The following is a 25,911-nucleotide window of genomic DNA, read 5'->3' as shown; positions in this document are numbered from 1 at the left end:
CCAGAAAACACAAACGGTCACAACCTGCCGTCGCATCAATTATCTGATCAATGCGAGGGAGAGCAAAGGGGTCTGCGGGGCAAGCTTTGTTTAAATCTGTATAATCCACACACATACGCCAAGTGCCATTTTTCTTAAGAACCAGCATCGGATTAGCCAGCCACTCTGGATGAAAGACCTCTACAATAAACCCTGCGGCCAACAGACGGGCTACCTCTTCACCAATAGCCTTACGTCTTTCTTCATTGAAGTGGCGGAGAAACTACCGGACCGGTTTAAACTTAGGATCAATGTTGAGTGTGTGCTCAGCGAGTTCCCTCGGTACACCTGGCATGTCAGAAGATTTCCATGCAAAGATGTCCCGATTCTCACGGATGAACTCGATCAGCGTGCTTTCCTATTTGGGATCCAGGTTAGCGCTGATGCTGAACTGTTTGGATGAATCGCCAGGAACAAAGTCAACCATCTTAGTATATGTGGACGATTTAAACTTCAATGCCGGATCGTGTTCCGTAGTTGGCTTTTTCAAAGAAGTCATGTCTGCCGGATCAACTTGCTCCTTATAGAATTTCAGCTCCTCCGTGGCACAAACCGACTCAGCATAAGCCGCATCACCTTCCTCACATTCCAAAGCGATCTTTATGCTTCCATGTACTGTGATAGTCCCCTTATGACCTGGCATTTTAAGCTGTAAATAAATATAACATGGCCTTGCCATGAATTTAGCATAAGCCGGCCGCCCAAACAATGCGTGGTACGGACTTTTGATTTTTACCACCTCAAACGTCAATGTTTCTGACCTTGAATCATAATCATCTCCAAAAGCCACCTCTAAGGCTATCTTGCCAACAGGATATGCAGACTTACCAGGCACCACGCCATGAAAAACGGTATTTGACGGTTTAAGATTCTTATCTGTCAACCCCATACGACGGAATGTGTCATAATACAGAATGTTGATACTGCTTCCGCCATCCATGAGCACTTTAGTAAACTTATATCCCCCGACTTGCGGGGCTACCACCAGGGCCAAGTGACCCGGATTATCAACCCGGGGTGGGTGATCCTCTCTACTCCATAAAATGGGTTGCCCAGACCAGCGTAAATACTGAGGCACTGCCGGTTCAACAGAGTTTACCGCCCTTTTGTGAAGTTTCTGATCACGCTTACACAAACTAGTAGTGAAAACATGATATTGCCCGTTGTTTAGCTGCTTGGGATTGCTCTGGTAACCCGACTGCTGCTATTGCTGCTGATTCCCCTGATGGTTGTAGCCTCCCTGGTTGCCTTGGTGCCCTTGATTGATGTGTCCGGTTTGGTTGCCTTGAAACCCTGAACCGGAACCACCACCTCCATAACCCGGCCCGTGGAAACCACCTCCTGAACCGCCGGGCGGGCCATTATCATACTGGAACATATTGGAATTTTTGAAATCCCGCATGATATAACAGTCCTTCCAAAGATGTGATGCTGCCTTCTCCTTTGATCCATGCTTTGGACAGGGCTGATTTAACAGGCGCTCCAAATTGGGGCCTGAACCTCCACCCCTCTGGGGCTGCTTGCCCTTACGGCGCTGGCCATTCTCCTGAGCATTGGTGTTAGCAACAAAGTCCAAGCTGTTGTCGGCCTTGCGCTTACCGCTGTTCCCATGGCCTGCCGGATTATGCTGCTGACCCTTGGCGTTGCCGTTCTTTTTCCCTTTCCCCGGTTTGTCCTCCTCTGAATCCAGGTCCTTGGTATTATATGAATCGACGTACTTAACCAAAGCGGCCATGAGCGTTGACATATCATTGCAGTGACGTTTGAGCCTTCCTAATTTCTGTTTGAGTGGCAGGAAACGGCAATTGCCCTCTAATGTTAACACTGCGGTGTTTGCATTGATACGATCTGATGAGTGCAAAATCGCTGAGACCCGTTTGACCCAATGGGTCGTGGACTCCCCTTCCTCTTGGACACAAGCGGCCAGATCCACGATTGACATTGGCTGCTTACTTATCTTTGAAGTTCTGGATAAACCGGTGCTTCAATTCAGTCCATGATCCGACAGAGTTGGTTGGTAAGCTCTTCAACCAAGTACGAGTTGTTCCTTCCAACATCATGGTGAAATATTTAGCACACACTGCCTCATCCACATCTAACATCTCCATTGCCATCTCATAGCTTTCCACCCACGCCTTTGGTTGCAAATCGGTGGTGTAATTTGGTACCTTGTGAGGTCCCTTGAAGTCCTTGGGCAGTCTCACATTACGCAAAGCGGGGGTGAGACACGGCACCCCTAAGGAACTGAACACCACACCTGGCTCTACTGAAGCGGTAGGGTGAACTGGAGTATGTTGTCGTGCTCTGTGTCAAGATGCTAACTCGGCCTCCCAACGCGCGCGGCCATGGTCCACAACATCATGCACATTAGCACCTTCCCCTGCCGGGTTGTTTCCTCGTGGTGAATTTCGGCGACGCGCACTGCTGGACAGAGCCGGTTCATCCTCAACATGTCTACTATAGCTCCGGCTTGGACGGGGAGTGGAATGAATCCTTTCACGACTGTGTGAATATGCCTGCTGTTGATTTAGCTTTGTTTGAAGGAGATCCCTAGCCCGACGTGCTTCAACTGCAACTAGTGACTCGCCATCGATTGGGAGGGCTGCCAGGCGTGAAGCGGCGGCCACAATATTGTCCAACGGGTTGGAATAATGCCCGGGAGGTGTTGGTACATACTGTGGCACAACGTTGCTCTGGCGAGGCGGGTCCATCATGCGCGGTTGAACCGGCGCTTCCGTTCCTGGTGCCTCCGCCCGGTTTAGTATGGGTTGGTTACCAGCTCCTGCTCCCGGTGTGTTGAAGAGATTCTGCGGCTCATAAACCGATGAGAGACGCGATCGGTACCTTCTTCTCATGACTTCCTCTGAAGCATTGTGATCCAGCCTAATCCGGTAGGCCTGTGCTTCCAATTCAGCCTGTTCTGTAGCCATCCTAGCGTTCTCTGTCACCAGGTCCGCTTTAGCCTGAGCTATCTGATCTTTCACCTTTGCAATCTCCGCATTGTGCTGATCCCTGGCCGCTGCATCCACCTCCGCGGCCATCAACGTTGCCAAAGCGTCGAACAAATCGGACAGGACTTGGGCCGGAGGCGGCGCAGAGCTTCCTGCCCCTGTCGGTGTGGCCGTTGTTGAACCGGAGAGTATTGCTGTGGCGGCCGATGAATGAGGCGCTGATTGTGAGCCGGCCATGAAGATGGCGGCCTGGTTTGGCAGATCAGGGGAATCCGGAATACTGTTGCCCTCGGATCCTCCATCAATCCGGTCGTCCTGTAACTGGTAAAGCGATTCGGTCTCTCCAGAAGACCCGTCATCAGAACAGACCACGGTCTCTCCATCGGACACCGGCCCGTCCTCGTATCTCGCTCCATGGATGACACCTACGAAAACATGCTTTGCCACGGGCTGAACCGGCGAAGAACTTGCACGCTGAGCCGTTTCAATGATGTCGGTGCAGATGTCCAGCTCAGGGGTCGGTTCGTCGATCTTGCCGATGAAGACATGAATCCCATCGAAGGGGACCCGGTATCCGTACTCGATTGAATCGGCCTCGGGACCCCATCCTGCATTGTCGATGTAGAGCTTGCCGCGATGACTCTTCGTCATCCGGCCCACAGCGTATCCCTTAAGTCCATCAAAGTTTCCCTTCAAGAACTCAAAACCATCGTGCGATAGCCCCACGGTGGGCGCCAACTGTCATGGGTTTGTCACGGCAGATGTCCTTGTGAAAGGACTTAGTCGTGGAGCCATCGCTACGGGTTAGCTTAAAGGGGTTAAACCGGACAAGGGGACACGTGGAGTTTTATACTAGTTCGGCCCCTTCAAGGAAGGTAAAAGCCTACGTCTAGTTGTGATTGGTATTGCTAGGGTTTCGAAGGCCAGGGAGCGAATCCGCTTTGTCTAGCTCTCGAGTTGTTGTCTGTCCCTAAACCGCTGCCGGGTCGTCCCTTTATATACATAGGTTGACGCCCGCCGGGCTACAGAGTCCCGAAGCCGGATCATAAACGTGTCTGGTTCGGTCTCTATCCTTCCTATCTTACAATACAAGTTACATGACTAGGTCGGTTTACATTTACAGGCTTTAACCCGCCTTCGGGCCTTGGGCCTTTGTGAAGCGCCATCATCCTTGCATCTTCATGGGCTTCTAATCTTCAAGGAGTTAACCCGGCTACACAAGGCCGGTTTACCTCCAGTAGTAATATCCCCAACAACAATGCAACATTTGACATGACCAAGATGCAACATAAAGATGACAAGTGCAGAAGATGATGGCATGACATGAACAAAATGCAAAACGAGAAATCCCAACCACGGATGATATAACATACTCCCTCCATTCCAAAATATAGTGCGCCCGCGCTTCCCGAGGTCCAACTTTGACCATAAATTTAACCAACGACCAACTGCGGCGGGAGAAAAAATTATATAATTGAAAACTTCTTTCGAATACGAATTCACTGATATAATTTTTACTCCCGCCGCAATCGGTCTTGGTAGTTAAATTTATGGTCAAAGTTGAAGCACGGAGATAGAGGAAGCACTACATTGTGGAATGGAGGGAGTATAACATTGCCGGAAATGGCAAGAGTTGGAGGTACAATTATGGAATGTTACATCCGGGACGTTGCACGGGGTGGCACCAAATATACCCTCACCAGCCCCATTTACTCGCTCACCTCTAGTTATAGGACAAATCTTTCTATGTTGTTGGCATCGGCGGCGGTGGCGACTTAGATCTGCGGATGTGACTACGGCGGTGACTCAGATTTGCGGTTGTGCCACTCCCCTACGGCGGCAAGAGGTGGCAAGAGCACTCCCCGGCAGCGGCAACTGCTTCTCCCTTTCTTCTTCGTCTCCGTCCAGCCATCCTCGTCTCTGCCATGTCTCCCCCGACCTCGAAGCTGGTAAGCTACCCCCTTCCCCTCCCCCTCCTCTGGTATGTGTTACGTCGTTTGATAGGAGCGTTTAGGGTCGATAGTGCCATCGTTGACCGCATCATGGATGTCGCTTAGGTTGTGGATGAACATACAAAGCTTCTAGTTCAGGCTGTTGGAAATATGCCCTAGAGGCAATAATAAAAGGATTAGTATTATATTTCCTTGTTCATGATAATTGTCTTTTATTCATGCTATAATTGTGTTATCCGGAAATCGTAATACATGTGTGAATACATAGACACCAACGTGTCCCTAGTAAGCCTCTAGTTGACTAGCTCATTGATCAACAGATAGTCATGGTTTCCTGACTATGGACATTGGATGTCATTGATAACGAGATCACATCATTAGGAGAATGATGTGATGGACAAGACCCAATCCTAAACATAGCACAAGATCGTATAGTTCGTTTGCTAGAGTTTTCCAATGTCAAGTATCTTTTCCTTAGACCATGAGATCGTGTAACTCCCGGATACCGTAGGAGTGCTTTGGGTGTACCAAACGTCACAACGTAACTGGGTGACTATAAAGGTATACTACGGGTATCTCCGAAAGTGTCTGTTGGGTTGACACCGATCAAGACTAGGATTTGTCACTCCGTATGACGGAGAGGTATCTCTGGGCCCACTCGGTAATGCATCATCATAATGAGCTCAAAGTGACCAAGTGTCTGGTCACGGGATCATGCATTACGGTACGAGTAAAGTGACTTGCCGGTAACGAGATTGAACGAGGTATTGGGATACCGACGATCGAATCTCGGGCAAGTAACGTACCGATTGACAAAGGGAATTGTATACGGGGTTGCTTGAATCCTCGACATCGTGGTTCATCCGATGAGATCATCGAGGAGCATGTGGGAGACAACACGGGTATCCAGATCCCGCTGTTGGTTATTGACCGGAGAGCCATCTCGGTCATGTCTACATGTCTCCCGAACCCGTAGGGTCTACACACTTAAGGTTTGGTGACGCTAGGGTTGTAGAGATATAATATGCAGTAACCCGAAAGTTGTTCGGAGTCCCGGATGAGATCCCGGACGTCACGAGGAGTTTCGGAATGGTCCGGAGGTGAAGAATTATATATAGGAAGTGCTATTTCGGCCATCGGGACAAGTTTCGGGGTCACCGGTATTGTACCGGGACCACCGGAAGGGTCCCGGGGGTCCACCGGGTGGGGCCACCTATCCCGGAGGGCCCCATGGGCTGAAGTGGGAGGGGAACCAGCCCCTACTGCGCCTAGGGTTGGGAACCCTAGGGTGGGGGGCGCCCCACTTGCCTTGGGGGGCACTCCACCCGCCCGCCGCCCCCTTGGGAGATTGGATCTCCAGGGCCGGCGCCCCCCCACCTAGGGGGCCTATATATAGGGAGGGAGGGAGGGCAGCCGTACCCTTGAGTCTTGGCGCCTTCCTCTCCCCTGCTACACCTCTCCCTCTCGTAGTAGATCGGCGAAGCCCTGCTGCGGTGACCCCTGCATCCACCACCACGCCGTCGTGCTGCTGGATCTTCATCAACCTCTCCTCCCCCCTTGCTGGATCAAGAAGGAGGAGACGTCACGCTGACCATACGTGTGTTGAACGCGGAGGTGCCGTCCGTTCGGCGCTAGGATCTCCGGTGATTTGGATCACGTCGAGTACGACTTCCTCATCCCCGTTCTTTGAACGCTTCCGCGCGTGATCTACAAAGGTATGTAGATGCAATCCGATCACTCGTTGCTAGATGAACTCATAGATGGATCTTGGTGAAACCATAGGAAATTTTTTGTTTTCTGCAATGTTCCCCAACACACAGGCAGCATCCCTGATAGTTGTGGTTCAGTCCTGGATCATGTTGGTCCATAAGAGAGTTGTTCGTCGAAATGAGAAACCTTGCATACAGTATGATCCGATGTTAATCCAGGATCAAGAGAGGATAGTGAATCTGAACTACATCTACAACTGCAACGACACGAAGGCTCTATAGATGCTTTGAATGAAAAGAGCACCTTTCTCCAGGCTTGTGCAGACGTTTAGGAGCAGGGGGCTGCTAGAAGATAGCATCCATGCCACTGTGGAAGAGCAAGTGGCCATGTTCCTCCATGTTGTTGGTCATAATCAGAGCTTCAGGGTGGTCAACACCTTCGGGAGAGCAAGTGTTGTATGTTGTTGGGGAGCTCGGAGGAGAGATGATCAGGTCACCAACCGGCTGGACTCCTACCAAAATTCGCACTAGCCCATGATGGTATCCATACTTCAAGGTGAGCACTTACAGTATGTAGTTCATGCCTTCATATGTTGTTATTGTTATGTAGTAGACTAACAACATATTGTAATGTCATTCCAGGATTGCATTGGAGCAATAGATGGTACTCATGTCACTGCTAGAGAGTCGAGGTCATAAGTTGCAGCATACAGAGGGAGGAAGCACTACAATCTGAAGTTGACTTCGATCTGAAGTTCACATATGTGCTGGCTGGCTGGGAAGGATCAGCACATGATGCTAACCTTCTCAGTGACAACATGAGTCGTCATGATGGCATCAACATCCCCGATGGCAAGTTCTAGCTTGGAGATGCTGGCTATGCATGTCGGCCAGGTGTTCTTCCACCCTTCAGGAAAACTAGGTACCATATGAACAAGTTTGCTGGTAGGAACCATCCTTAGAGTGACTGTTGAGAGGGCATTTGGAGCTCTGAAGAACGGGTTTAAGATCCTAGATCGGAAGACATTCCACCCTTACCCTACCCAGGTGAAGCTTGTTCTTGCATGTTGCGATCCTACAATGAGGAGTTGATAAATTTGTGCCGGAGGAGGAAGTTGTGACTCCATATGAGGTGGTCAGCTCCGACCATGGTGTGGAGGCGTTCGACAACGAAGCATGGAAAAACAGAAGGTTGGAGTGGGCTTAGGCAATGTGTGATACTAGAGGTCGGACAAGGATATGAAGCAGAAGAACAAGAGGAAGAAGAAAGAGACAGCAATAGAAGCGAGGAAGAGGAAGCAGCACATCAGCAGGAGAGGAAGAGGAAGAGGATGAACTTACACCTACTTAGCATCATTGAACTTTCCTTATTCAGTCATTTGGCTCTTAATAATTTGTACCGTCATTTGCTAGTAGTTAGAATAAACTGTCATTTGTTTTCTAGCTAGAACAAGACAATGGTCAATGTGTGTGGTAAGGTCATCACTAGTGAAAAGTGATGATCGCATCTTTAGCCATTTGCAACCAAACAACATGTTTGTTTAACAATAGTGACGCACGCAACCAAACAACATGCTAACTAATTGATTCCTTCATGCAAAAAGACTAATGAAGGTAACCAAACTACATGCAAACGTTGGTTTTTAGCCTATATTTGTCCAACCAGACCCAACTAGGACAAGTATGCAAAATGCCCTAACACAAAGATGTGAACCAAGCGCGCCCCTAGTGATCTAATCGCTCTTACAGAGTACTACCAGTGTCGTCGACAACTGAAGCCCGACAAATTGGCGAGGCATCCTAAAAAAAGTGACGTGACATGCAGAGAACGGCGGAGGCAGCAGTGAGGTTGTCACATCCACCGGAACCGGATGTACCCAGGCTACAATTTCTTGGAAAAGCAAATGATAGATCCGAGGACACGCTAGCTTAGCCCTGCGACATTCTTCTATAAAAGGAGAGAATTTTCCTTAAGAAATTTGAAAGAAAGGGTCGCCGATATACAGCCGAAATACAAGAGTTCAATATATGTATCCCTGCCGGTCTGCAGGACCAACAGGCTAGATTTTTACAAGTTTTATACAGAGAAACGGTTCCACCTCTCAAGGCACTGGGAGGTCTGTTGTAAAGCATTCGCCAGGTTCGTCTCAGCTATCAGCGTACTCGCAGTCCAGCAAGCGAGCGAGGATCTCCTGGCAGCTCGGCCGATCCTGGGGCTCTGCCCAGCAATCTGCAGTAAACAAAACAATTGTCCCTAAGCTGAAACTGAAAACAGAATAAGCTGAAGAACACTGACTCAAAAGTGATCCCAGACTTGTTCCACCGTTAACCTGGAATAGAAAAATATCGCTTCTGAAAGCATCATTACCTGCAATTAACTTGCCAAGAGGCCCTTTTGGAATTTCAAGCAGCGACCCTTCAGTAACTGCATACACCACCTATAAAATGCCAATTCTCAAGTTCAGTGAACAACTCTTGGAGCAAAAGAACTGCTTTGCCTACTAACATGTATAACCATCAAGAAATAGGGATGCACCAGACATGATTAAATGATCAGCACGGTGGAGATCAGAATGCCGCATATGGTTCAGTTAAGAGAATCTCTTTAGATAATTCGGTTATATTGCAGACGTTTTGATGAAAGTCGATGAATGCTTACTTTAACTGGGCCGATCCCATCCCATGGGCGGCTCAATGTGCACAGCTCCCACATTATCACACCAAGGCTGAAAATGTCACATTTTTCTGAGAAGGGTTCGTTCCTTATGAGCTCAGGGGCCATCCATTCTGGTGTGCCAGCAGAGGAGTTATCAGTCATAGGACTATCTGTTATCGCTCGAGAAAGGCCAAAGTCACATATCTTGACAGTCCAATACTTGTTCACCAGACAGTTGGCACTTTTCAGGTCCCTGTGAACTATCTTCATGCGGTGTATGCACATCAATCCCCTTTCACAAAATAATTCCTTTTAGACGGGCAATTAATGATAAAAAGTGGTCGGAGCTGGGACGAGATTGAGGATTTGAGCTCTAAACGGTAAGAGAATTACATCAAATGGATTGAGTATTTTCCCAGAAGTTCCAGGACATCAAATAACAGCTAATAGACATGTATAGAGTAACATCACTTGTATACAGGGTAAGAGCTAACCTGCATATATCACGAATAATTTTCAGCCTCCTGCGCCAGCTGAGTTTCTTTTTGTGACCACTCATATGGATGAGATAGTACAGTGATCCCATTTCCATATATTCAGTAACCATTGACAGGTGCGGAGGTACCATGCATGCCCCAAGGAACAATATTACTACAGAACAGAATAGAAAAGTTCGTTTAAGAGCCCTGTTCCTAACATATGGCAGTTGATGCCTCAAACAGAGATGCTGAGATTGTAGTTTCATACTATAGTTTGCATTTGTCAAAATGAGCTCTTACCATTTGGATGCCGCAGCCGGCTGAAAAGGAATAGTAAAATTATTAATGCGCTCGTGCAGATAATGAAAAACAGAAGGTTAACCACATTAGTGAATCAAGAGTGGCTCAGGTACCTCAGGATGTATATCTCATTGCAAAAATCTTCCATGTTTTCAGTCGTCAGATCCTGCTCCAGAAATACTTTGATGGCGACATCAGTGCCATTCCATATACCACGGAAAACCTCTCCAAAGAATCCTGGAGAAGCATTTCGACAAAGGTGAGCCTGCAATTTTGTCAGGCTAAAAAAAATGCTGACGAATAAAAACACAAAGGAAAACAGACAATTTCAAGCTAGAGCATTTGAATATGAAACAGAAGACTGCATTATGATGACTATCAAATGGTCCAAACAAGTCTCCATGTTTATTAGCATGTCTACTCATTGATTCTAACTATCAGAGCGGAATAGCCGCCATTTAATAGTGACATCTTTAAATTCTCAGAAAAAAAAGATGTCACTTACACAGTTTGACCTGAATATTTGATTTATTTTAATAAACTTTCAGTAAAACAATAATAAGATTTCATGAATAGCTTTGGCGAAGTCAAAATATGAAGACAGATATAACAATATCAAGACAGTGTGTAAGACTTAGGATATAATTGAATCCGATTCATTTGATTATGAGAGCATTGTAGATAAGTCATACAAAAAAATAATAACATTTTGTTGATCATTTGATTCTGAGTGCATACTACAAACATATCATACCATACTAAAAGCAGCAAACACTTATCATTGCAAAGAACACAAGCATAACAACAAAAGAATGGGAAAGGTTCATTTCAAAACACATGCATCAAGTCGACAATAGTAAATTTGTGTGAGGAAGTTCAAGATGACTTGCCTATTCCAACCCGTGTACCAATTGTAAGCTCAGAGAAATCTATGTTCCACTCTTGGAAAGGCGATAGAGGCTTATTAAAAGGAGAGCTTTGCAAAACCCTGTTCCATGCAAATACCATCTTCTCTTCGCTTATAAAATCACAATTATTGCTTGTTTCAGAAATTTCGCCCCCATAGTCATGAGGAGAAGTAGGCAATGACATAGCCTTCTGAGTAGAACCAGCTCGGTTTCTCAAGCCATTGTTCGTCCCAGATTTATCATCCTAAGAATGAAATGAAATTAGGATCCAAGCTGATGAAATTCACAAGGGAATTACACGCACAGGAGATGAAAAGCCAACATATATAACATAAAACAATGAAAAACTAATGTACATTATTTGGGCAGTCATTTGCATTGCTTTCGTCCGCCCCAATATATGAACATGAACCATCATTAACATGATCCCTTTGGAGGCGATTCTGCTTTAGTGTTTCATTCATAGCCCGAACTGCCCTGTCAAGATTTAAGATTTAAACAGTGAATACCTGATGCTCGATGAGCATATCTAACAGAATACAGACACATGCTCTAGGATATCTAGCATCTATACATGGCCATGAGCAAAGTATTCAGTGACACTTGAATCTTGCTATACTGGATTGAAGGCAACAAGCAAGCGCACCTACAAAACTTCTAATACAACCATGGAAACACCAACCCCATCATATAGTTCAAAACAAGAATTACCTCACAATGTCATCTCCAATCTCAGGTGTGATGCTAATGCTTCTTCGTCTTATTCTTCGAGGGTTCGGTGTAGTAGTGACACCCTGATCATCTGATCTGCAAGTGTGTAATGATTTATTCAAAAATGGGGTTGCTATCCGAATTATTTTCATGATTATGAAAAGAAGCTTCAGAAAAGAAAAGAAAAACTGACATAAGACAAGTTCTTGTTCTTTACAAGGGTAAAGGATGCAAATTAATTTGGCTTCTCAAAAACTAACAAGGAATTTGAGTCCACAACCATGGAGATGGACATATGGGTGGAGATAAAAAAACAGAAATGTAAGAGAAACATATTTCAAACTAGTTTCCATTACGAAGAGCAACACAAAGGTAATATTATGATTGGGAATAAGGTTAGTGGTTAACTAAAAAAAGGTAGATTTCATCATCTATCGTGCGCAACACTTGTATTGGTTGCCCCTTTTCTTTTAGAGAGCTTGCATTTACCTCCTAGATACATATATATGTATATCAAATCATATGGTTGCTACTAACAGTGAATAAGAGGAAGAACATAATGGAATAAAGGCCAGCAGTTTGTATTTGTGGCAGTAGGCAGTCAAGCTGACCAACTGAAACAAATTGGTCAATCGATATACAATGGAAAATAGTTGCACCAGCAAAAGAACATTAAAAAATGCAACACCACACCAATAAAAAAACACTGGCAAACCTTAAAGTAACTCTATCGGTGTATTCTTGAAATGATTGCCGGTCACCACCAAGTATAGATCTTCCCTTGGCCCTCATTAATGGATGCTCAGGACTACAACAGGGGAAAGCGACAAAAGTATCCTGTGAGAACATATATACCACCAGAAACTGGGAGGAAGACACAATGAAACAATAGATCGATGCTTATAGTTCCTATCATGTAAGAGAATACTCACTACTAGATAAACATTTGGTAACACAGAAAAGCATACAAATTATAAGCATGCACGTGATATGGTAATATTAGTGCTAGTTTTGGTGAATGCAAAATAGGATGATTTTAGGAAAGGCGTGTATGAGTGCATCTGCAAATCAAACAAAAAAGAGCATGTAATTCGTCAAAATGGAATTTCCCAAGCCTATGAACAATGCATAGAACCTAAAAATCAGTGCATTAAACCCTCGGTAAAAATACCTTAGTACCTCTCAGCAATAAGGTTGTAGGGAAAGAACTACGAACAGCAATACAAGGGATTACAGAATTTTACTAAAGCAGTTAATGCCTAGAGTCGAGTGGAAACCTTGAGCTAGCACCACGAGGTTCTTCAGCAACTCCTCTCCTCTGGCTTCGCCTCCAGAAGGCATTTGCGATGTTTGGCTCACTACATGATGTGCTGGTTTAAACAACGAACAATTTCTTAGAAAATGCAATGGAAAAGGCAGTAAAAACTCAAAATATTGACACAAGTATGAGATTATTACATAAAATTCTGACAAAACAAACAAGACATCTCGGCAATAGCAACTTTCAATCTATGAAAGAGAAGGAAGAGTTCCATCTTTTTTCGAGAAAACGCAAAAGCTTTGCGTTTCTTTTCATTGAAAAGGGAGAGGTTCAGTTACAATCATCCGGGGATGTGCGGATTACAGCCGGTTAATTAATGTACATCCCAGGTTTGGGGCAGCACAAGTCGGAGGCCAGGTGCCCCAGCTGCCCCCCATGAGCGGGCCTCGTCCTTAATGCTATCTAGAAGCGTGTTGAGGGATGGCGTCGCATTGTCGAAGACGCAGCTGTTCCTGTGCTTCCAGACCATCCATGGCACGAGCAACGCGACAGAATTCAGGGCCTTGCGTAGGATCAGCGGCGTGTCTTCCTTGGCATGTTTCCACCAGTCCGTAAGCGATAGTTCCTGCATGGGGATCGGGGCCGGGATGCGTAGCCAGGCCAGGGTCTCGTGCCATGCCTGTCGGGCGAGGGGGCATTCCAGCAGCAGATGTCGCACCGTTTCCGGCTGCTGGTCACATAGGAGGCAGCGGGGATGATGCTGGAGGCCGTGGCGAGCCAGCCTCTCCGCCGTCCAGCAGCGGTCCTGGTTGGCCAACCAGTGGAAGAACTTGACTCGTGGCGGCGCCCAGCATTTCCAAATTAGCTTCCAGGAACGGCAGGCCGTTGATCCATGGAAGGTGGCCATGTAACAGGACTGCGCAGAGTAGTTGCCGCCCGCTGTCCATCTCCAGATCAACCTGTCCGGTGTGGTGGAGAGGTCGGTGCGCTGCATGATCTGCCAGAGCTGCAGATACTAACCAATTTCATGGAGGCCGAGGTTGCCTTGGATGTCGCATGCCCAGGAGTTGCCATTGAGCCCGTCCGCCACAGTTCTCGCCGTCCGTCGTCGCTTGGGGATGCAGCCGTAAAGGTTAGGCATGAGCTCGCAAACGGATTGGCCGCCGATCCACTGGTCCTCCCAGAGCAGGGCGGTCTGCCCATTCCCAATGACCGTGAACGTGGATGCCCAGAACAAGGCTCGTTCCGTGGGCGAGAATTGAAGGTCTAGCCCTTGCCATGCTCGCTCCGGGTCCGTTCTGGAGAACCATAACCAGCGTAGTCACAGGGCGAGGCCGGCACGCTCGAGGTCTCGCACGCCTAGGCCCCCAAGCTCGATAGGGCGGCATACTCTGTTCCAGTTCAAGTGGCAGTGTCCACCATTGGCAGCGACACGTCCATCCCAAAGGAAACCGCGCTGAATCTTCTCGATCTGCTTGAGGGTTTTTTTGGGAGGCGCAAACGCAAGCAGTTGGTGCACCGGGATGGCACACAAAACCGACTTGACCAGCGCGAGGCCCGCCCGGTTTTAATCATCAGCCAGGCCTTCTAGGTCGGTAGGCGCGCGGCGACCGCATCCACCATGGGTTGTAGCTGGGCGGCAGATGGGCGGCACATAGACATGGGGATGCCCAGGTAGGTGATGGGAAGGGTCACCACCGGGCAGCCGAGGTGCGCGATCATCTCCGTGGCCGCTTGGTCGCCGTGCAGGATGGTGGCGGAGCTCTTGGTGTAGTTCACCTTCAGGCCGGAGGCCCTGCCGAACAAGGCGAGGATCTCCCTGATCGCAGTTGTGTCATCCACCGTGGCGTGGCAGAAGACCATGACGTCGTCGGCGTAGAGGGAAATCGCCGGGATGTGTCGCCGTGGGTGTAGTGGCTGCAGGATGCCCAGGCTGTGTGCGCGTCGTAGGAGCCGTCCCAGAGTGTCGACGGCGAGCACGAAGAGCTGCGGGGACATGGAGTCGCCCTGCCGGAGCCATAGGGGGGGGGGGGGCTCGCCGCTCAGGAGGATGCGCGTGCTGGCAGAAGACAGGAGGATGGCCGTCCACTCCAAGAATCGGTTCCCGAATCCATACTAGCGCAAAACCTCAGAGGAATGGCCATGATAGGGAATCGAAGGCGCGTGTGAGGTCGAGCTTGAGCATGACTCTCGGAGCTCCCAGTTGGCGCAGCAGCTTGAGTGACTGCTTGACAAGGACGTAGTTGTCGTGCAAGCTCCTTCCCGAGATGAAAGCGTTTTGGTTGCGGCTAACCAGGTGGTCCAGTTTGGCACCGAGGCGGATTGAGAGCACCTTGGCGAAGATTTTGGCCACAAGGTGTATCAGGCAGATCGGCCGGTAGTCGCGCAGCCCATGGGCGGCGGCGTTCTTTGGAAGCAGCGTCAGCAAATGCTTGGTTCAGCTTGTAGAACCCCCTTCCTCGCAAGTCATATAGTTGCTGGAACACGTCAAGGAAATCCTGCCTGATGATGGTCCAGCATGCGCGGAGGAATTCTGCTGTGAACCCGTCTGGGCCCGGCGCCTTGCGAGCAGGGAGGCACTTGACAGCCTCCCAAATCTCCTTAGCGCTGAAAGGCGCATCGAGGTCGGCGAGGTCGGTCGGCTCAATGAGCTGTGACAGGTCCAGGGAGTGCTCCCGGGCAGTCGCCATGCCAAGCAAGGCCTCAAAATGAGCGAAGGCTGCCTCCGCCATGTCAATGTGGTCCGTGAGCACCCTACCGTCCGCGACCAGGCTGTAGATGTGGTTCTTCTGCCGACGGGACGAGCACTGCTGGTGGAAAAAACCGGTGCTAGCGTCACCGTCTTTGAGGTTGGTGATGCGAGAGTGTTGCCGGGCGATCGTGCGCTCCATGGATGTGAGCCCAAGATAGGATATCTTGAGCTGCTTGCGGAGCCAGGCTTCCGATGGCGAGAGGTTGCGCGATTCCTGGGCTTGGTCGAAGCGCGAGATGAGCTCCCGTGAGATCGCAAGCTTGGCCTTGATGTTGCCCGTAGACCTGGAGCTCCAGCTAGTAAGTCTCGCCGCCGTCGCCTGGAGCCGGAGCATGAGCCGGTGGAAGGGATCGGCGTGGTGTGTAGAGCCCCAGGCCGCGGTCACCACGTCATGGAATCCGTCCAAGCAGAGCCAGTATTCCTCAAAATGGAACCGTCTGTGCGAGGTGGGCGTGGGTGAGCAGTCCAGCAGCAACGGGGCGTGGTCCGACACCACAGCCGCAAGGCATCGCAGGTGGCATCCGCTGTGCGCGTCCTCCCAATCTACGGTGCAAAGTACACGGTCGAGCTGCACAAGTGTCGGCGGTGATTGCTCGTTGGACCATGTGTAGCACCGCCCGTTGAGGTAGATCTCCTTGAGCGTGAGGTCATTTGTGAGACGGCGAAATTTGCCCATCATTGCGCCGATTGACTTGCCGGTGTTTTTGCCGTCGTCGCGGCGGATGAGATTGAAGTCGCCGCAAACCATCCACGGGTCGGGGCAGGCGGCTCGGATCTCGCGAAGCTCCTGCAGGAAGGTGATCTTGTCGGCATCTTCCTGGGGGCCATATACCACCATTAGCCACCATGGTGTGCCTGTGGCCGTGGCCACCTTTGCGGTGATCGCATTGGTGGTGAACATTGGGTCCGTGATGGTCACAACCCTGCTCTTCCACGCTAGCAAGATGCCGCCCCGCGTGCCATCGGCTGGGAGGTACGTGTAGTCATCGAATTCGGAACCAAACGCATCCAAGACAATAGCCGAGTAGATCAATTCCATTTTCGTTTCTTGAATGCATACAATGGAGGCCCCGGTGGTGTCCAGCAGCGACCGGATAGCACGTCGGCGAGCCCGCGCATTCATGCCGCGCACGTTCCAGATTGCGATCTTAAGGCCGTGATCCATGGAAACGGGATCGATGGGTAGACGCGCCTAGACTGGACTAGCCCTCGCATGCAATGTCGACGCGTGCCTCGCCGGTCGCAGCCGATGCCATGCAGACTGGGATCTCGCTGTCAACCAGTGTGGTGATGGCCTTGAGGACCGTCAGGGGTAGCGGTGCCGCGAACATGCCGTCATAGGCCTTCATCTCTGCGGCAATAATCTTCTGGTCGATTCTGATGATCCCGAGGGTGCGCAGGATTTGCACGTGGGCGCGTCGCTCCGTCGTGGGGGGAGCGCTCGGTTGGCAGGTCGTAGCTGCAGATCGTCCACGGAGAGGGGCGAAGTTGAGTGGTCGACGCGGCTTCTTCCCCGGGGCCGGCAAGGCGGCGTTGAGATGTTTCGTGGCGGTGGCCAGGAACTCCCCAAGGGTCCAGGACGGTGGCGTGGTGCGGCCTCGAGATTGCCGTAGCGTAATTGGTGGCGATGCGAACCGGCTCGGCGTGCGGCCACTTGGGCCTTGGGTTGTCACGGCCCCAGCGTTTGGGGACATCGGGTCTTCAGTGGGCCTCAGTGGGGGTGGTGTAGCCACGGGCCACTGCAGGATCACTACCAAGCCCGCTGGGCTATGGGTCGGCCGCGCGGCAGCAGGTGGAGACAGCCCGTCTGCATGGGCGGGTGGGTTGGCACAGAGGGGGTGCGTTTCCCCGCCCGAGGCAGCGCATGTGGGGTTGGTGGCGGCGGACTAGTCAGCGGAATCCAGCCCCACTTCTGGACCGGGTGGGGCGGTATCTCCGCTTTGTCCCGGTCGGGTCTCTGGCGCTGCAGATCCCTCCTGCGAGGTGACAGGGGCCGGTTCCCGACAAGCCGATGCGTCAGGGGGACCCGAGCTTTGGCCCACAAGATCGTCGTTGGGATCGTTGCTGGCCACCAGATTTGAATTCACGTCCGGTTGTGGATCGACACGCTTTCCGACCAGGCTTAGCTGGCCGTCTGCGGCGGCCGCGTCAGCGCTGCCAGACTGGCCCTCGGTTGTTTGCTGCTTTTGCTTTCCTCTGCCTTTTCCTCTTCTGGCATGGTGATGCGGGCGGTGGCCCCCGCGCTGGCCTGGCCAGGGCAGCATGCCCGTACGCAGCGGGTTCGCGAGCGGCGCTGCGCCGGAGCTGGTAGGCCACGCCAGCGACGAGGAAAGGCCATCCGGCCGTGCCTGCCGGGCAACGCGCCAGCCCAGTTCGTCCATGGCCATGCCGTCGGCCCGGCCGAGAGCGGGCGCGTCTGTGCGTCCGCGGCGGCGCGCGCGTCCCAGGCCGCGGTCGGGAGCGGGATCACGGTTCCCACTAGCGCCGCACTCGTGGTCTGGCCATGCGCCCAGGGCCTGGGAGTCGCCAGCGCCCGGATCATGACGGAGCGGGCGAGCGCGATGGGGTAGGTCAGAGTCCTGATGGTGGGCGCGTCGGAGTCCAAGGCCGCCGGCACCTGCTCGACCACCTCCAGAATGGCAGCACGGTGGATCTTGTCAGGGTCGTGCGTGCGCCCAGATAGCCGGAAGGTGGCGAGGTCGGCACGGGAGCGGGTATGGGGGTGAAGGTGTTCGATCCAGCAGCTTTGCCCGAGGATGTGCTCGGCGGTGGAGAGGTGCCAAGCTTGGGCAGGGACACCGCACAGCTCGAGTTCGACGTGGAATTCGAACTCACTCTGCAGCCGGCGTGTGCGAGCTTGCACCATGGCCGCATCGAGAGGGAGAAGCGTGGCGAGCGGATGAAATGGTCGCCGGCGAGCCGCTCCTTGATGGCTAGCGAGCTGAAGAGGATCAGAAAGTCCTCCAGGTGGTGGCGGTGGACGGTGAAGTCGCCGTCGCCGAGGTCGAATGAGTCCCAGAGCAGCGCAACAACCTCGTCGACGGAGATAGACGGGCGGTTGCCGGTGATGGACGCGACCATCGCGCGGGACAAGACCATCTCCGCGTCCTCCATCTCGACGGTGCGCGCCATGATGACCCGCACGGGCTCGAGCGGGTGCGCGTCGACCATCGGTGGCGCCATGGCAGGGGTTGCGGCCTGCGGGGGGCGGCAGCGGAATGAGCGCGGACAACGGCCGCGCGTGTGCCGGGACGGCCGGGTTGGCGTGCTCTTGACGATGTGGCGCCACGTCTCGGCGGCTCGGGTCGCAGGAACGGGAGTCATGGCCAGACTGCAAGCATGTGTGGCACCGGATGTCGTTGGTGCAGTCGCGCACACGGTGGCGGTGGTCCAGGCAACGGAAGCAGAACCCGGCGACTTCCTCGGGCAAGGGGCTCCGTCGGCGAGGCACCGGAGGGCTGGGGGTGGCCGCCTGTCGCTGGTGACGGCGGCGGTTCCGGCGCCGAGGCAGTTGGTATCCGTCCTCGTCCACCACGTCTCCGCCTGAGACACGGTGCACCTCCGAGCGGGGGCCAAGGCGGTTTCTAGCCGGCAGGCTGGGGCGCGCCGCCGTGGAGCCGTGGGAGGGCGATGGAGTCTGCCTCTATGGGGCCGAAGGGGGCGGCGGAGTGCGGGCGACGTCGCTGTACAAGCGCGCCGGGGACTCGCTCTCCGAGCTGAGCGTCGCCAGAGGACACGCGCTCGCCAGAGAGGGCCACGCGACGGTCGACAGGGTCAGCACCGGAGTCCGCCATGGTAGGGGGCAGGGGCAGGGGCAGGAGGGGGGGAGGGGGGAAGGCAGCCGGCGAGGGGTCACCGGCGGCGGGGCTGGAGGCTAGGTGGGTAGGGGAGAGCTAGGGAGCGCGCAGCGGAGCGCCGACCATACTTCTGGAAATGCCAATCTTCTCCGAAGAGTTCCATCTTATTGGTGAAGGACCAGGAATCAATGTTCTGGTAGATATCAAAGATCTTTGCCGCTCTTGAGGGCACGCCTGCCTAGGCATCACACCAGAACACACTCCCAACCCCCTCGGCGGGGAGCACAATACGGCATGGGTCCCACATCCTGCAAGGGGTGGTGGGCTGAAGATTGGGATGCCGGCGTACCATGCTGGGCACAACGTGTGGTGCACGACATTTTTAATAGTTTACGAGTTTTAATGTAGATCAAAGGTGGGGATTCAAACTAGTCCTTAATTGGTAATGTGATGAATTCCAGTTTTGCAACACCACTCAGCTCACCCCTCTGTCATGGCCTCCTTCACCCGACTGACTCCCAACTCATCTTCGTTATGTCGATCTACTTCCTACACTGACAGACATGTTCCAGAATGTGCAAGCTTCTCCAACTCCCACTGCAAGACACTTGTCCAGCAGCTTGTCTCACGCCCCTTCCAGGAGACCCTCTTGATGTAAGATGGGCTGGCCCAAGCCAAGAAGCTATCGCGGCTATAAGATGGATGTTGAGAACTTGAGATGACCCTAGAGTATGATGTAAGCGTTGGGTTGGAACGCTAACTTGCTTTAAAATTCTGCATGCAGGCATGGCAAAATCCACCGCATGCATGTGTACATTGATTTATGTAATGTAGTATGTACTATGCAATAAAAATGATTATTATCCTTGCAATAATACTTACAATCAGAGGAAAGTATGGAACTGTGCTTTGTAAGTGACTAGAATTCAAAAGCCATATCCCCGATGGGGTGTATACTAAAGCAAAATTTACCATGGATAGTGACTAATATTATATCATTAGGTGATACCTTAATTTCCCCTCTGAGAATGTTCTCGATCTCAACATTGTATTACGCAATGAACGCCCAGATAGATTTGATGAAGCTTCGATTCTGTACTGAGATAGAGATGGAATATTTTTATCTTGCTCAAATATAAACTCTAGAAAGTTAGGAAAAATTAACAGAAGGATTGCACAAAAAAATAATGAAAGAACCAATACAACCTGAGCATGTAACCTTTTCTAATGGTAATTTCAAGTTCAAAATATCGGATACCATGCTCGTAGATTTGGTGTAGAAAGAGCGATATGAGCGAAATATCGGCCGATATGACCAATACTGGGGCTGATGTGACCAAAATATCAGACCATACTTGATATAAGCAGGCAGCCCAAACCGCAATATCAGCAATTTATCAGCCGATACAGACGCTATTTAGAACCATACCACAACAACTATACAATTAAAATATCCATGACTGATTTTCTTCTGTACAATTTATTTATTTGGTTAATGTTGTCAGATATAACTTCCGACGTAAATTTCTCAAATATTCTGTATTTTCTCTTCATGCAAATAACCTATCTCAGCTTCTATTGCGGCCAGTGTGAAGATTCACTGTTCCACCATACAATCAATAATGTCCAACCAACCAACCTAAACCAGCAAGGGGCATACATCACCATGTCTTACAAAATTACTTGTTTCAACAAGCATATATATGCTAGAATAATTATCAATCTTACAGTTCTATTGCATGATTATATTTAAAAGTCATTAATAGCCTGCCCCACAACACAAACAATGATTTTTTTTCTCTATAATCAGACCATGCTATCTGTTTATTTTATTTTATTTTTGAACTTTAATGACAGTGGGAGGCCATGCTTTCTGTTCAAAGGTTCACGGTATAAGTTCATCCATAAAAGGGTGTGAGCCACTCAATATGCCAACAAACATTTTGTCCAGTGAGTGAACTATTAGCTCTCTATCATTATACTCATAGTGATATTGAAAAACTATAAAGGCCTGAATTGCATAACTAGAGATATTTAATGCATAAGCATACCCTTCAGCTTCAACTTTATCAGATAATCCATATAGAGGACTGTTGGGCTCCAGGGGAGAATCACACGAGTCATTTTCAGCTGAATCACTCTCACCCGCAGCAGAGATATGTGATATAAAGATGGCCTTGGCTGAAAAAGGAATCAACTGGCCGGGAAATCGCATAAGGTCAACTAGTAGCTCCATAGAATTCAGCGGAACTACCACAGACATATGTTTGTAGGAGTCCACAAATCCAACTGCACCGTCATCAGGTAGACCCTATGAAGGAAACAATTTTAAGCATTTGAACTTAATTTTTATCCTAAATATAACATGAACACGGAATATTATTTGATGCGCAAAGAAATATCTGAAATATACAAAAGATTGAAAAGGGATGTCAACATACCACAACAAGTTTACTCTCAAGGCCAACAGCATCTGCAAGAACTTTAAATAGGATAGCTCGGGGTCGGCATGACCCATGCCTTATCTGCCCAAGAAGTTGGGGTCCTCTATTTCCAAAGAAGTGAGTATCTTCGGTTGAAGCTCTTCCTGGACTTGCATCAGAGCTTTGGCCCTTGAAGCAGTCAAAAACCTGTTCGGGAATAACTTGCCAAGTTCTATTAGATACATCAAGCAATAAGTTAATTCTTTCTTACTTCAGCATCAATTCAATAAGAACGATTTGATGTAACTAATGCAAGGACTAACTAAGATATCAGTAACCAATACTACTCTAACCGAAAGTTTTAACCAAAATTGGTTTTACATGTCCATTCAGCCTCAAAAGTATCCCAAGATCATACCATAGAAGTGATCAACAAAGCCCCCAATGAGGAATTGCGTATGTGAAAAATAGACAGTTGTATCGGATTATAATTTCTAGAACTTACCAAACCTGCTATCTTCTTTATCACTAGAGCTGGATTGTTCAATCCTTTCACAAGTGCGCCACTAAGCTGCTTCAACATGAAAATCTTCTTATCCTTTTCAGCATCTACAACAATTATTTCAGGCTTAAGCCCATCTGCTTCAAGACTTTGAAGGTCAGTTAGTGATGGTATTGTTGGGAAACTCTCCTTCAGCTTTTTATCCTGTATGAGAGCACCACAGGTGGAAAAAACATAACCACAAAGAACTGAACAAAAGCAGAACATCCTCTAAATCATTCGGGACTTAATAATCAGATTGAGAAGAGAAGTAAAAATTGTTGCGAAATCATAAGTCCAAATTCTAGTGTTTCTCCAATGATCCATAGTTTTATGACCTAGGAACTTGATTCCTCGTTTTCCGAGAAAACAACTTGAGAAAAGACATTGGAAAGGTTGACATTCTGCAAAACTGTGGCACTTTCTGAACCATATGAAATGTGATGGTCTAAAAGAATGCTGCCCTTCAAAAATATAGGCAGTTTGTTACATTTTCAGATTTATCGTTACTACACTGAAATAATACAAAGCCACCAAAAGAACAAAAAAATCAAATTAAGTCCACTTCCATAGCCACCAGTTTAGATGGAGCATTAAGCATCTTCTTTGGAAAGCAAGTGCTTGACATGAATTTGGGAGCATCTAACTCAAAAGCCACATGACATGCACAAATAATCTAGTGTAGTTCTTTTGTAAGGACTATGTCTCCAAAGAACAAAACATGCTTACTGGAGGGGGGGTACTCACCGGGATGATCGAATAGAAACCGTTTGGAATGAACCCTGAATAAGTTCCAGTTGACCACAGTAACTGAGAAGCCTTCCAGGATGAGGACCTTGAATTTGACAGACTGGATCGCGATTCTTTTTCAGCCAAAACTTCTTGTTCTCTTGCTAAGGCGACAGATTCTATCTTCTCCAAAAAGTCTGGCGGCCACCAACTAGGTTCACATGAAGTAGCTTCAGATCGCCCAGAACTAGTTGGTGTTTCATCCATTTCTAGGTAGTGTAGTCCCTCATTCCAAACCCATGGGCACCATCTTTTGCATGCTAACAAAAACCATACGAGAAAGCTTTGTATTCAATATGACCACTGATCAGTCTGGCTGATATCTGCAAAATAAAAAAGAAACTTAATACAGATCTCAAGAAAAGCAGAAACCACTCAGACAAAGTTTAGTAGAGACCAGAGCTTTTCTTATATCTAATTATCTGCACGGGGATTCTTTCACCCCATCTGCAGTACTACTAAACTGATTGGCAGTTCTGCAGCAGAAACCAAATACTTCGACTTTTTAGCAAGTCAGGGTTTGCTTAATCTAAACCCATCTATACACCTTGTCCACTTCTGATGGTGAGAATGGATTGTCTTTTGAACAACAAAATGCATGATTGATTAACAGACTATTTAGAAGTACAATGATAAGCGCAAACTTGAGACAAACAGTCGGCTACTTGTTACTTTTCAAATTCAAAAAAAAAAAAAACTTGATAGAAACATCCAACTGAAAAGAGTGAGGACATGTGAACTGCGTGAGGCTTTGGCTTTGCCCAGGGGAAAGGGCAACCTTTGTGGTTAGTAAAGCTCAGTTAGTGGCGTACAATGAAGGATTGCTAACTAAATAGAAGTGAATCACGTCTCAACAGCTGACGTGCATCCTGATGGAAATCAGCTTCCGAAAAAGAAGCCAGCCCGCAACATCACATGAAAGTTTCCCATGTCTCATCAGAAACTTCCAGGGCAACTTGCATATTCTGTTGCATACAACCAAGCATAGCATGATGTACAGTTCCAGTTAACTCACATTTTATCCACTAGATGCTATGACGAGTGGGCGCTGTTCATGCTGGCAGCCAAAAATGTCGGCAATAATCCTATCCACGTCACTAACTGGGCCCACTCCCGATATGAGTACATGGGGGCATACTCTGCGGTGTAGATCCAGGCTTTTATTTACCAAAATTTAGCAACTCGGTAAAAACCGTGGGTAAAAATGGAAAAGGTAAAACAGACCACTCTACGCATGAACATACAGTAAGCATAGTATAGGCCACAATCCCATAGACGACCATGTAATGGCGTCGGGCTGTAGCTCAAGCCTTCCCTCCGGCGGCTATTTATGACCGAAACGGGAGGAATCAGGGGCGCCCGCACCTCGAGCCCGATTCTCTGGGGTCGCAGGACAATAACACCCCTGCCTGAGATGCTGCGCGCGCCGAGCAAAAACAGGAACCGAATCATACGGATGGGCGGCGTACGCTGGCGGAGTACCAGCGAGCGAATCCGCACCTGCAGCGAGTATATTTCCCGGTACGGACGCATTTACACGTATTGCACAGGGCGCGGCCCATATATTCGGATTCGAATTCTCGCAGGCCAGGACCGACCGACCGACTAGATCAGAGCGAAACGAATCCAGACAGGGAAGGGAGGGAAAGCCGGCTTACCAGCGGCAGGAGGAACAAGTCCGGGTGGATCTCCACGCCAATCCAGCACCAGCGGCGCAGTGCGGACGGAGGAGGACGCGGTGGCGGAGAGCCCGAGGCGGCCCGCTTCGCTTCGGCGGAAGGAGTTGCCCGGCGGCTTCGGATTCGGACGGGCGGGCAGGGCTCGATCGCTGACGCGGGGGGGTTTGGCGGTGCGGGCGAGAGAGGCAGTGGGGGAGAGGGGCGGTAGGTGTGATGGTATGTATGGTAGGTACTAGGTAGGCGACGATCGAGCGGCGTGCGGGCGAGGCCAGGGGAAGGAGGAGGTGGAGGAGGAAGTAACTGGGAGGGAGTTGAGAGCTGAGGCCCGGGAACGAGGAGGGAGGAGAGCGCGAGACGGCGAGAGAGTGAAAAGTACGGCGGCTCGGCTCCAGGCTGTGGGGGAAGCGTCGGTACGCACTGGCCTTGTGCGGGGAATGGCAGGGCGGCCAGGAGGGAACCCTGGCGACGGGGGTTTCGTGGGAGCACTTTGCTCCCGTGTGGCCGGCCCGTACGGTTTTTTATCGCGAGCGTAATGCGCATTTACTTCGAGGTCTTCCTTCGGAGCGTAATTAATGTTGGCTCGTTCGGTCCATTCGAGCTTTAGAGATTCTCGTGCTGCTTGTTTCGATTTGATCGTACGGCCATGGAGTATTGGAGTGGAGTGATCTGTTCGCTTGATTTTGAACGTTATAATAAATATTACTCCCTCTATGCCTTAAAATGTAAGATGGTTTTCCATACTGTCAGCTACTATTGTGATGGTATATGGGGGTTTTGTAATTTCGTACAATGACAATTTATGGATTTATCAGACAAACTGAGTGCTATCCTAGATATGAGTGCAGCTTGCTATCATGTTTATCACTCCATATCAGACATAGACTTTCCGCGCCGAAAGTAGATATTTATATGAATTATTAGCTTTCGCAAAAGGAAGATATATATGAATAAATATCTTGCTTAT

General features: G+C 49.6%; 1 protein-coding gene across 1 annotated transcript; it reads right to left on the bottom strand.

Moving 5' to 3' along the window:
• Positions 1-8,561: 8,561 nt before the first annotated feature.
• Positions 8,562-25,428, bottom strand: LOC125544582 (serine/threonine-protein kinase EDR1). Its single transcript, XM_048708315.1, has 17 exons — positions 24,927-25,428; positions 23,227-23,591; positions 22,444-22,644; positions 21,957-22,145; positions 21,567-21,826; positions 20,525-20,608; positions 12,983-13,075; positions 12,421-12,513; positions 11,706-11,801; positions 11,351-11,471; positions 10,977-11,238; positions 10,200-10,323; positions 10,087-10,106; positions 9,802-9,958; positions 9,311-9,599; positions 9,020-9,089; positions 8,562-8,881 (listed from the first exon to the last, which is right to left on the bottom strand). Exons 2-17 carry the CDS (start codon positions 23,473-23,475, stop codon positions 8,799-8,801), a joined length of 2,391 nt encoding a protein of 796 aa, XP_048564272.1. The 5' UTR covers positions 23,476-23,591; positions 24,927-25,428; the 3' UTR covers positions 8,562-8,798.
• Between the last annotated feature and the right edge of the window lie 483 nt (positions 25,429-25,911).

The sequence above is a fragment of the Triticum urartu genome, chromosome 3, assembly GCF_003073215.2.
Source record: "Triticum urartu cultivar G1812 chromosome 3, Tu2.1, whole genome shotgun sequence".
In the NCBI taxonomy this organism is placed as follows: Eukaryota; Viridiplantae; Streptophyta; class Magnoliopsida; order Poales; family Poaceae; genus Triticum; species Triticum urartu.
Note: the sequence above shows the minus strand (reverse complement) of the source record. Positions and strands in the feature narration are given on the sequence as shown.